The 12,355-nt window shown below is 43.5% G+C and overlaps 1 protein-coding gene across 6 annotated transcripts in view; it reads left to right on the top strand.

The window, feature by feature from the left end:
• The window catches only part of LOC118381149 (chromodomain-helicase-DNA-binding protein 7-like), a 147,002-nt gene that overhangs the window by 74,624 nt on the left and 60,023 nt on the right, over positions 1–12,355 (top strand). For all 6 annotated transcript variants that reach the window (XM_052463550.1, XM_052463551.1, XM_052463547.1 and 3 more), the window contains 9 exons: positions 3,396–3,639; positions 5,008–5,184; positions 5,435–5,677; positions 5,785–5,971; positions 6,589–6,799; positions 7,926–8,121; positions 8,467–8,634; positions 9,908–10,087; positions 10,425–10,535. In XM_052463550.1, the coding sequence (XP_052319510.1) occupies positions 3,396–3,639; positions 5,008–5,184; positions 5,435–5,677; positions 5,785–5,971; positions 6,589–6,799; positions 7,926–8,121; positions 8,467–8,634; positions 9,908–10,087; positions 10,425–10,535 (1,717 nt within the window). The remainder of the gene's footprint in view (positions 1–3,395; positions 3,640–5,007; positions 5,185–5,434; positions 5,678–5,784; positions 5,972–6,588; positions 6,800–7,925; positions 8,122–8,466; positions 8,635–9,907; positions 10,088–10,424; positions 10,536–12,355) is intronic.

Here is a 12,355-nt window from a genome sequence, read left to right as displayed (position 1 = left end):
ACTCCTCCATACAGACCTTTTCCAGATCCTTCAGGTTTCGGGGCTGTCGCTTGGCAATACGGACTTTCAGCTCCCTACAAAGATTTTCTATTGGGTTCAGGTCTGGAGACTGGCTAGGCCACTCCAGGACCTTGAGATGCTTCTTACGGAGCCACTCCTTAGTTGCCTTGGCTGTGTGTTTCGGGTCGTTGTCATGCTGGAAGACCCAGCCACGACCCATCTTCAATACTCTTACTGAGGAAAGGAGGTTGTTGGCCAAGATCTCGTGTTACATGGCCCCATCCATCCTCCACTCAATACGATGCAGTCGTCCTGTCCCCTTTGCAGAAAAGCATCCCCAAAGAATGATGTTTCCACCTCCATGCTTCACGGTTGGGATGGTGTTCTTGGGGTTGTACTCATCCTTCTTCCTCCAAACATGGCGAGTGGAGTTCAGACCAAAAAGCTCTATTTTTGTCTCATCAGACCACATGACCTTCTCCCATTCCTCCTCTGGATCATCCAGATGGTCATTGGCAAACTTCAGACGGGCCTGGACATGCGTGTGCTGCAGGATTTTAATCCATGACAGCATAGTGTGTTACTAATGGTTTTCTTTGAGACTGTGGTCCCAGCTCCCTTCAGGTCATTGACCAGGTCCTGCCGTGTAGTTCTGAGCTGATCATGATCATTGATGCCCCACGAGGTGAGATCTTGCATGGAGCCCCAGACCGAGGGTGATTGACCGTCATCTTGAACTTCTTCCATTTTCTAATAATTGCGCCAACAGTAGTTGCCTTTTCACCAAGCTGCTTGCCTATTGTCCTGTAGCCCATCCCAGCCTTGTGCAGGTCTACAATTTTATCCCTGTTGTCCTTACACAGCTCTCTGGTCTTGGCCATTGTGGAGAGGTTGGAGTCTGTTTGATTGAGTGTGTGGACATGTCTTTTATACAAGTAACAAGTTCAAACGGGTGCAGTTAATACAGGTAATGAGTGGAGAACAGGAGGGATTCTTTAAAGAAAAACAAACCGGTCTGTGAGAGCCGGAATTCTTACTGGTTGGTAGGTGATCAAATACTTACGTCATGCAATAAAATGCAAATTAATTACTTAAAAATCATACAATGTGATTTTCTGGATTCTGGTTTTAGATTCCATCTCTCACAGTTGAAGTGTACCTATGATCAAAATTACAGACCTCTACATGCATCAACTTTGAAATAGCACATATGGAATCATGTAGAAACCAAAAAAGTTTTAAACAAATCTAAATATATTAGAAATTCCTCAAAAAGCCACCCTTTGCCTTGATGACAGCTTTGCACACTCTTGTCATTCTCAACCAGCTTCATGAGGAATGCTTGTCCAACAGTCTTAAAGGAGTTCCCACATATGCTGAGCACTTGTTGGCTGCTTTTCCTTCAATCTGCGGTCCAACTCATCCCAAACCATCTCAATTGGTTTGAGGTTGGGTGATTGTGGAGCCCAGGTCATCTGATTAAGCACTCCATCACTCTCCTTCTTGGTCAAATAGGGGTGGCAGGTAGCCTAGTGGTTAGAGCGTTGGGCCAGTAACCCCAAGGTTGCTTGATCAAATCCTCGAGCTGACAAGGTAAATATCTGTCATTCTGCCCCTGAACAAGGCTGTTAACCCACTGTTCCTAGGCTGTCATTGTAAATAAGAATTTGTTCTTAACTGCCTTGCCTAGTTAAATAAAATACAAAAATAGCCCTCACACAGCCTGTATGTTGGGTCATTGTCCTATTGAAAACAAATGATAGTCCCACTAAGCGCAAACCAGATGGGATGGCGTATTGCTGCAGAATGCTGTGGTAGACAGGCTGGTTAATTGTGCCTTGAATTCTTAATAAATCACTGACGGTGTCACCAGCAAAGCACCATCACACCTCCTCCATGCTTTACAGTGGAAACAACACATGCGGAGATCATCCGTTTACCTACTCTGCGTCTCACAAAGACACTGTGGTTGGAACCAAATATCGGAAATTTGGACAGAGGACAGATTTCCACTGACTGGTCTAATGTCCATTGCCAGTGTTTCTTGGCCCAAGCAAGTCTCTTATTATTATTATTGGTGTCCTTTAGTGGTGGTTTCTTTGCAGCAGTTTGACCATGAAGGCCTGATTCACACAGTCTCCTCTGAACAGTTGATGTTGAGATGTGTCTGTTACTTGAACTCTGGCACATTTATTTGGGTTGCAATCTGAGGTGCAGTTAACACTAATGAACTTATGCTCTGCAGCAGAGGTAACTCTGGATCTTCCTGTCCTGTGGCGGTCCTCATGAGAGACAGTTTCATAATAGTGCTTGATGGTTTTTGCGACTGTACTTGAAGAATCTTGAAATCTTTCGGATTGACTGAGCTTCAAATCTTAAAGTAATGATGGCCTGTCATTTCTCTGCTTATTTGTGCTGTTCTCGCCATATGGACTTTAACCAAATAGGGCCATCTTCTGTATACACAACACAACTGATTGACTGTATACCCCCCTACCTTGTCACAACACAACTGATTGGCTCAAACGCATTAAGAAGGAAAGATATTTTAAAAATGTAGTAAATAGTAAAGAAATACAATGGAATGAATAGGTGTCCAATTATTTGACTGGTACTGTATATATTATGGAACTATTACATAGTATAATATACAAGATATCTACTGGTACTGTATATATTATGGAACTATTACATAGTATAATATACAAGATATCTACTGGTACTGTATATATTATGGAACTATTGCATAGTATAATATACAAGATATCTACAGACTAAAGTCTGCCTTCATAACCCACAACTACTCAATAACAAGTAGGACCATATATGCTATGTGTTTATCCAACACACTCGCATAGATAATACTGAACCATGTCACCCAGCATGTGTAAATACAATCAACACATCCATGCCCCATATTGTGTCCTCCAACCCATGTGTTGCAGGGACATGTGTGTACCCAATCTGTGCTTTTCTCACACCAATCATTAATGTGTGATCTACCACTGCTGCACACAACACACACACAGTCAGTCAGTATGATGCAATAGCCACACAGCCAACTTCTTAGTTTGAGTGTCATTGATCTGCCTTTACAGGGTTATCTAACTGTTCATTAGATTACTCACTCACGAATAGAGTGCACAGAGTCTTAAGGACACACTATTGCCAATATAGTGCTCTATCTCGGTCTCTGGTCATAGGTAGGGCACTACACTGTGAATAGGGTGTAATTTGAGACACTGACTATCCCTGTTACATCTCATTCATTTGCACTGTTTTCTCACCTTTCTGCCCTCCTAGGAGACCCCATTCACATTACTCACTACTGCTAATACAGTGACTGGTGACTCATTGTTCCCCTTTCATCATGTTCTCTCTTTGTTCCCCTCCAGACGGAACTGCATCCTAGCAGATGAAATGGGCCTGGGCAAGACCATCCAGTCCATCACATTCCTCTATGAGATCTACCTGAAGGGGATCCACGGGCCCTTCCTGGTCATCGCCCCCCTCTCCACCATTCCAAACTGGGAAAGGGAGTTCCGCACCTGGACCGAACTCAACGTGATCGTCTACCACGGCAGCCAGGCCAGCCGCAAGACCATCCAGGCCTACGAAATGAACTACCGCGACGTGCAGGTACGTTGTGACCCCACTGTAACCATGACTATAACAGTACCATCCACTACAGGCATGACCTGACGTAACAACACCATTATACCACCCACCACTGCGACTTGTATGCTCTAGTCGGCTGGCCCTCACTACATATCCGTCGCCAGACCCACTGGCTCCAGGTCATCTACAAGTCCATGCTAGGTAAAGCTCCGCCTTATCTCAGTTCACTGGTCACGATGGCAACACCCATCCGTAGCACGCGCTCCAGCAGGTGTATCTCACTGATCATCCCTAAAGCCAACACCTCATTTGGCCGCCTTTCGTTCCAGTACTCTGCTGCCTGTGACTGGAACGAATTGCAAAAATCGCTGAAGTTGGAGACTTTTATCTCCCTCACCAACTTCAAACATCAGCTATCCGAGCAGCTAACCGATCGCTGCAGCTGTACATAGTCTATAGGTAAATAGCTCACCCATTTTCACCTACCTCATTCCCATACTGTTTTTATACTGTTTTTATTTATTTACTTTCCTGCTCTTTTGCACACCAATATCTCTACCTGTACATGACCATCTGATCATTTATCACTCCAGTGTTAATCTGCAAAATTGTATTATTCGCCTACCTCCTCATGCCTTTTGCACACATTGTATATAGACTGCCCATTTTTTCTACTGTGTTATTGACTTGCTAATTGTTTACTCCATGTGTAACTCTGTGTTGTCTGTTCACACTGCTATGCTTTATCTTGGCCAGGTCGCAGTTGCAAATGAGAACTTGTTCTCAACTAGCCTACCTGGTTAAATAAAGGTGAAATAAAAAAATAAAATAAAAAGGCCAGATGCACAGGTAACATGACCAAAATGCAACGGTTCTATAGCTATGTAACTTCGGCCTGCGAGGCGAACCCAACCACACCATAAACTTGCCATTACATAACAAACCATAACCTCACAAGACTCAGGCCTAAGTGACAGACACTCAAGCCTTCCGAGCCACATGGATATAGTATGGTACAGTCGGTTCTTAACCCTAATCTAGGAATAATCCCGCAAGAAGCACCTTAGACAGTCAGGTATTTAACAACATTAATCAGAGCTCCACACTGACTGTACCGACCAAATAATGAGTGACTGAAATGGGACCATAACCTACTCCACTAACCATTTAAATGTGTAAACTTACTCCACCAACCTCATATTGAGCAAATATGTTTTACATTATGTTGAGTCCATTTTGATTCAGTAAATTGACCAAAGGCCAGATTTCCCTGACCAGGGTCCAGAGTTTTCCCGATTTAAGTTAAGTAGGAAAAACTACTGGCCATACACCATGACGCTCGTCCCTGTGTTCTGACCTCGCTCTGTCTTCTCCTCCCTCCATTTTCAGGGTCGTGTGATAAAGGGAGCGTACAAATTCCATGCGGTCATCACCACATTTGAGATGATTCTGACAGACTGTCCGGAGCTGCGTAGCGTCTCGTGGCGCTGTGTGGTCATCGACGAGGCTCACCGCCTCAAGAACAGGAACTGCAAACTGCTGGAGGGTCTTAAGATGATGGACATGGTGAGTTGACATGGAGAGATGTCTAGTTGTTAACTTCTATTTCTCCTGTGTTTTTTTGGAATACTTGCCATTGAACCTGTTGGAAAATAAGCAATAGTTATTGATAAAATGCTCATATTTTATGGACATCAATGGGACGTTTCCCCCTTCGTCCTCTCCTATCACAGGAGTAATAAAAAACCCATCTATAATGACATACTGGAAGGACCTAAGTATAGTAAAAACCAAGTCCTCCTCTCCCTCTGTAAAGGAGCACAAGGTGCTGCTGACCGGGACCCCCCTGCAGAACACGGTGGAGGAGCTCTTCAGTCTGCTCAACTTCCTGGAGCCTGAACGCTTCCCCTCTGAGAACACCTTCATGCAGGAGTTTGGAGACCTCAAGACTGAGGAGCAGGTCCAGAAGCTGCAGGCCATCCTGAAGCCCATGATGCTGCGACGTCTCAAGGAGGACGTGGAGAAGAACCTGGCCCCCAAGGAGGAGACCATCATCGAGGTGTTTGTTTCTGTGTTTGACTTTGTGTCCATTCCTCATGGTCAAGTGATGTAATTTCTCTCCACTGAGTTTACCTAACTGATGTCGTTCCCATCTCCTGCTCTCAGGTGGAGCTGACCAACATCCAGAAGAAGTACTACCGGGCCATCCTGGAGAAGAACTTCTCCTTCCTGTCTAAAGGTGGACCGGGAGGAGGAGGTGGCGCATGGGGAGGTGGAGGTGCACAGGTCCCCAATCTGCTCAACACCATGATGGAGCTGAGGAAGTGCTGCAACCACCCCTACCTCATCAATGGTACGGAACACGCACACAATTGGCGTCCGCATGCTTCCCATCTTGAACAGTTTATGCATATATTATGACAACATTTTGTAACGTTTTGGTCTTCGGCAAAGGTTTTTCCAGCTGTTCGTGCACGCTACATTTTTCTCGAAGTCTACGTCCCTTCGTTGGTGATTGTATCTAAGATCTCCTCGACAAACAAGTTTAAATGAATGACAGTTGTCTTGAGTAATCTTAGATGAATTCGGACTATTTTGAAGTCTTTATACTGGCTACGGCATCTCCAAGATGGACAAACAGTACCATTGCTGCTTTTATCTCACATTTTTCAAGGGAAGGTCTTTTAAGGGAGTATGTGAACACATTTGTTCAGGTCACCTAGCTGAGTTTAGCTAGGTGCCAGCCGAAGCATGCGGAAGGCTTAACACACACTAACATAGTCCTCACTCAGTCTTTTGGCTTAAAGTGTTTATTTTGGACGCTCTGAGTGTTGAATTTTCTTGGGTGGGGCACAGGAAGTGCCCTAACCTCTGTTAGTACTTAGCTTGGGTTGGTTTGTGAACTTGCTGGGTTTAGTCTCACTGCTTTTAATGATTCTGATGCATGGCGTTGGTTTAATGATGTTCTAGGTGCAGAGGAGAAGATCCTGGACGACTTCCGTGAGAACCACCATGCCGAGATGCCCCAATTCCACCTACAGGCCATGATCCAGGCAGCGGGCAAGCTGGTGCTGATCGATAAGCTGCTGCCCAAGCTGAAGGCCGGGGGACACAGGGTCCTCGTCTTCTCCCAGATGGTGCGCTGCCTGGACATCCTGGAGGACTACCTCATCCAAAAACGGTACGGATCTGACCTTTTACCCCTGAAGATTTGATTCGAAGTAGCCCTATTATGTTCTCTCCCAGATTTTCTCTTCCATTTCACTCTTACCTAACCCAGGGGACTGAAACTGGGGCCCTGTGTGCCAGATGCGGCCTGCAAGCCAATTCTTTTAAAAATATATATATATAATTTTTAATTGTGTGATTTTGAGAACCCTACCCTAACACAGAACCCAAACTGGCTGCATGCGTGCGCCATTGTGCGCTGTAATGCATACATTTATTTTGTCCCCCTTCACCAAATGCGATCACGACACGCAGGTTAAAATATCAAAACAAATTCTGAACCAATGACATTAATTTGGGGACAGGTCGAAAAGCATTAAACATGTATGGCAATTTAGCTAGTTAGCTTTCACTTGCTAGCTAATTTGTCCTATTTAGCTAGCTTGCTGTTGCTAGCTAATTTGTCCTGGGATATAAACATTGAGTTGTTATTTTACCTGAAATGAAAGGCCCTCTACTCCGACAATTAATCCACACATAAAACGGTCAACCGAATCACTTCTAGTCATCTCTCCTCCTTCCAGGCTTTTTCATCTTTGAACTTATATGGTGATCTTATATGGCATCTACACTTTCATAGTATTACCATGACAACTGGCAACACATTTCGTCTTTCAATCACCCATATGGGTATAACCAATGAGGAGATGGCACGTGGGTACCTGCTTCTATAAACCAATGAGGAGATGGGGGGAGGCAGGGCTTGCAGCGCGATCTGCGTCAGAAATAGAACTGACTTCTATTTTAGCCCTTGTCAACGCAGATGCTCGTTGGCGCGTGCGAGTAGTGTGGGTGAAATAATTGAATAACATAGATTTCTAAATGTATTTTGCAACGCTCGTGACGTGAGCGGTGTGGTCAGCCTATAATGCCGCTCCATAGATTATTTATTCTGATGATGGCCGTGTGAGGGGTAATGCATTTGAGCTTCACCATATTTCATACTATATATAAATGTAATGTATTTTACTAGTCATCTGCGTGAGCACATCAATGACAATGTCATAAATGTGGTTTGTTTTTTATGATTGTGTTTTATCTGTTGCTAAAGCTGACTATGACTGTCTCCTTCCGACCAGGTACCCGTATGAGCGTATCGATGGTCGTGTGAGGGGTAACCTCCGGCAGGCTGCAATTGACCGCTTCTCTCGTCCGGACTCTGACCGCTTTGTATTCCTGTTGTGTACCCGGGCCGGAGGTCTGGGCATCAACCTGACCGCTGCCGACACCTGCATCATCTTTGACTCTGATTGGAACCCCCAGAATGATTTACAGGTGAGTGGGCTGGGCTTGCAAATAGAGCATTACCACTTTGTTAAATACTAAAGTTGAAGATGCAATTTATGGAATACTGTGGTCACTACTACACAGGTAAATACCGTGCTACTTCAGTAAACTTTGAAAGAAGACAGTCCTGTTAAGATACAGTAGAGACATGTTGAAACGCAGTACACAGGTTCAGAGAAACTCATAAAACAGGAAACAAACAATGTTATCACACCACTGGTACACCACTACATAACTTTGTTTGTTGTCAGTTGGTCTATGCTTTACTCAATCTAAGCTTTCTAAGTAAAAAAAAAAAAAAATCTTCTCACTCTTTTCCTCTCCCTCTCTCAGGCGCAAGCCAGATGCCACAGGATTGGCCAGAGCAAGGCAGTGAAGATCTACAGGCTGATCACCAGGAACTCCTATGAGAGGGAGATGTTTGACAAGGCCAGCCTCAAGCTTGGCCTCGACAAGGCTGTGCTGCAGTCCATGAGTGGCCGAGAAAATGCAGCCAACGGGGTAAGACACACAAACACACGCACATTTAACCTCTTGTGACGAGCAATCCCGGATCCGGGATCGTAATCATAGCCTCAAACGAATTAGCATAACGCAGTGGACATAAATACCCCTAGTAACTTTTCCTATTCATGAAAATCACAAATGAAATGTATTTTTTTATTTTACCTTTATTTAACTAGGCAAGTCAGTTAAGAACAAATTCTTATTTTCAATGACGGCCTAGGAACAGTGGGTTAACTGCCTGTTCAGGGGCAGAACAACAGATTTGTCCCTTATTTGTCCCTCGGGGGTTTGAACTTGCAATCTTCCGGTTACTAGTCCAACGCTCTAACCACTAGGCTACCCTGCCGCCCCAAACACAAGATTAGCCTTTTGTTAACAACACTGTCATCTCAGATTTTTTAAATATGCGTTACAGCCAACGCTAGACAAGCATTTGTGTAAGTTTATCATGGCATATTGCTATGCTAGCTCTGCTGGCAGCAGACAACATTTTCACGAAAATAAGAAAAGCAACCAAATTAAATCATTTACCTTTGAAGAACTTAGGATGCTTTCACTCAGGAGACTCCCAGTTAGATAGCAAATGTTCCTTTTTTACAAAAGTATTCTTTTTGTAGGCGAAATGGCTCCCGTTTGTTCATCATGCTTGGCTGAGAAATCGACCGGAAAATGCTACCATTACAACGCCAAACTTTTTCAAAATTAACTCCATAATATCGACAAACACGGCAAACGTTGTTTAGGATCCATCCTCAAGATGTTTTTAACATATATATTCGAAAATATATCTGTCGAGGCAATTGGTTTCTCATAAGAAGCGATTGGAAAAATGGCTACCTCAGTATTTTAAGCAAGATTTTCTGTGGGAGACACCATGTGACCACTTGCTAAATATGCTCCCTTACGGCTATTCTTCAATGGAAATGCATAAAATGACGTCACAATGCTGTAGACACCTTGTGGAATACGTGGAAAACGTACGCTCATTCACAGCCATAGAAGGAGTCATTGGCATGAGGCGGTTTCAAAGAATGCGGCACTTCCTGGTTGGAGTTTTATCTGGGTTTCGCCTGTAACATCAGTTCTGTGGCACTCACAGACAATATCTTTGCAGTTTTGGAAACGTCAGTGTCTTCTTTCCAAAGCTGTCAATTATATGCATAGTCGAGCATCTTTTCGTGACAAAATATAGTCTTAATAAAGGTGAACTATTGTTGATATACTGAGCTCAGTAGTCTAAACCATCAAATGTGCTCCACCACCTCAGGTTCCACAGCTGTCTAAGAAGGAGGTGGAGGACCTCCTCCGTAAAGGAGCCTACGGAGCTCTGATGGACGAGGAGGACGAGGGCTCAAAGTTCTGCGAAGAGGACATTGACCAGATCCTCCTGAGACGAACCCAGACCATCACCATTGAGTCCGAGGGCAAGGGGTCCACCTTCGCCAAGGTAGCTTCAATACGCTGTCTCACATGTGTTCTTAGCACCATTTTTGTAGCGTGGTCAGTAACATAGGAATTGAATTTACTATAACAGATTTCCCATTCAAGTCAATGGGTCTAGGTGTTCTGATGGCCCATTCTAGTAATTCTATTTCTATGCTCATTACCAGTAGAGAGCCAGGCTCTTTCAGAATCCAACTGTGCAGTGTCAGTGGGAGCTTGTTCCAGTGGCCAACCCAGCAGCACTTTTGAAATCAAAAGCGTAATTGGAAAAGAAAGGCAGAGAAAATGCATTCAGGAGATTCACCGTTGGGGCCGTTTCTTCTTTTACCCATACTCCCCAGGCGAGCTTTGTGGCTGCTGGGAACAGGACAGACATTTCCCTGGAGGACCCGGACTTCTGGCAGAAGTGGGCCAAGAAGGCGGAGCTCGACATGGAAGCCATCAATGGACGGGTGAGCTTCGGGAAAATGTATTGTGGGAAATGTAGTGTAACCGGGATGACGTAAGGGGCAAAGACTTGGCTTGGTCAGTATTTGTCTCAAGGAATGCAACAACAACAAAAATGCTGAGGGTTCAACTGTAACCGGTAGTGTTATCACGATACCAGAATTTTGACTTTGATACCAATACCAGGTTTAATATCACAATATTAGATACCATCAAGATACTCTATTCCAAAATGATACCAAGGCAAAAACAAGAAGGCTAATTAGCCCTTGTCACAGTGGCACTTGATCCAGACAGATAAACTTAGCTACTGCTCTGTTTAATCGTTGGGTATCTTTTGAGATCAATATCATTACATTTGAATTTTTTTACGTCAGTGTTTTTCAGAGACATCCATGTATGTCTTAAATCAATTATAAACTCAGCAAAAAAAGAAACGTCCCTTTTTCAGGACCCTGACAAAGATAATTCTTAAAAATGCAAATAACTTCACATATCTTTATTGTAGAGAGTTTAAACACTGTTTCACATGCTTGTTCAAAGAACCATAAACAATTAATGAACATGCGCCTGTGGAACGGTCATTTAGACACTAACAACTTACAGACAGTAGGCAATTAAGGTCACCGTTATGAAAACTTAGGACACTAAAGAGGCCTTTCTACTGACTCTGAAAAGCACAAAAAGAAAGATGCCCAGGATCCCTGCTCATCTGCCTGAACGTGGCTTAGGCATGCTGTAAGGAGGCATGAGGACTGCAGATGTGGCCAGGGCAATAAATTGCATTGTGTTACTGTGAGACGCCTGTTGTCTTTGCTATGCCGGATTAAGTGATATGACATGCTTTTCTTTTAAATAATTTTTCTGTAATTAATATTACCTGATTGAACTAATCATGTAAATGTAATTAACTAGAAAGTTGGGGTACCACGAAAATAACGTTTATAGAGCTTTTATCTTCCGAATAAACTCTTAGACCTGATAATCTTTTACATCAATAGCGGTCAATTCTTAATCGTCACCTTATTCAGTCTCAACCAAGAATTCTACGACTTCAGATATCTTCACAAACCCTGGCTAACAAGTTGAATCAGCAATGCAAAATTTGGTTTAATTATTTATTTACTAAATACCTAAACAATCACACAGAGTTACACACACAAGATGCGTCATATATTGATGACTAATTATGTCATAAAATAAAACGTCCCTGGCGGACGGAACATGTATGACGGCTGGTTACACAAAGAAAGAGTTTTGGGTTTTGAATGAAAGCACCGGAAGACTTAGGAACAAAGGAACTTGGTCTCTGATCGGACCTTGTGAAGCTATGCTATCGTAAATACAGAATCTAATGCATTCTAAATAACCGCCCATTTGGAAAAGGAAATGCAAGAAATATCTACTCTGAGCGGTGCTTCAATAGGTTGGTCGTAGATGGAAGGCCATGTTGCCCAACAGAGATCTCCCTTGTCCTTTGAAGAATACAGTGGGGCAAAAAAGTAGTTAGTCAGCCACCAATTGTGCAAGTTCTCCCACTTAAAAAGATGAGAGGCCTGTAATTTTCATCATAGGTACACTTCAACTATGACAGACAAAATGAGAGAGAAAAAATCCAGAAAGTCACATTGTAGGATTTTTTATGAATTTATTTGCAAATTATGGTGGAAGTATTTGGCAATGACAGAGGTCAAACGTTTTCTGTAAGTCTTCACAAGGTTTTCACACACTGTTGCTGGTATTTTGGCCCATTCCTCCATGCAGATATCCTCTATAGCAGTGATGTTTTGGGGCTGTTGCTGGGCAACACAGACTTTCAACTCCC

This window comes from Oncorhynchus keta, chromosome 15 (assembly GCF_023373465.1).
Source record: "Oncorhynchus keta strain PuntledgeMale-10-30-2019 chromosome 15, Oket_V2, whole genome shotgun sequence".
In the NCBI taxonomy this organism is placed as follows: domain Eukaryota; kingdom Metazoa; phylum Chordata; class Actinopteri; order Salmoniformes; family Salmonidae; genus Oncorhynchus; species Oncorhynchus keta.
This window is presented reverse-complemented; position numbering and strand designations above follow the sequence as displayed.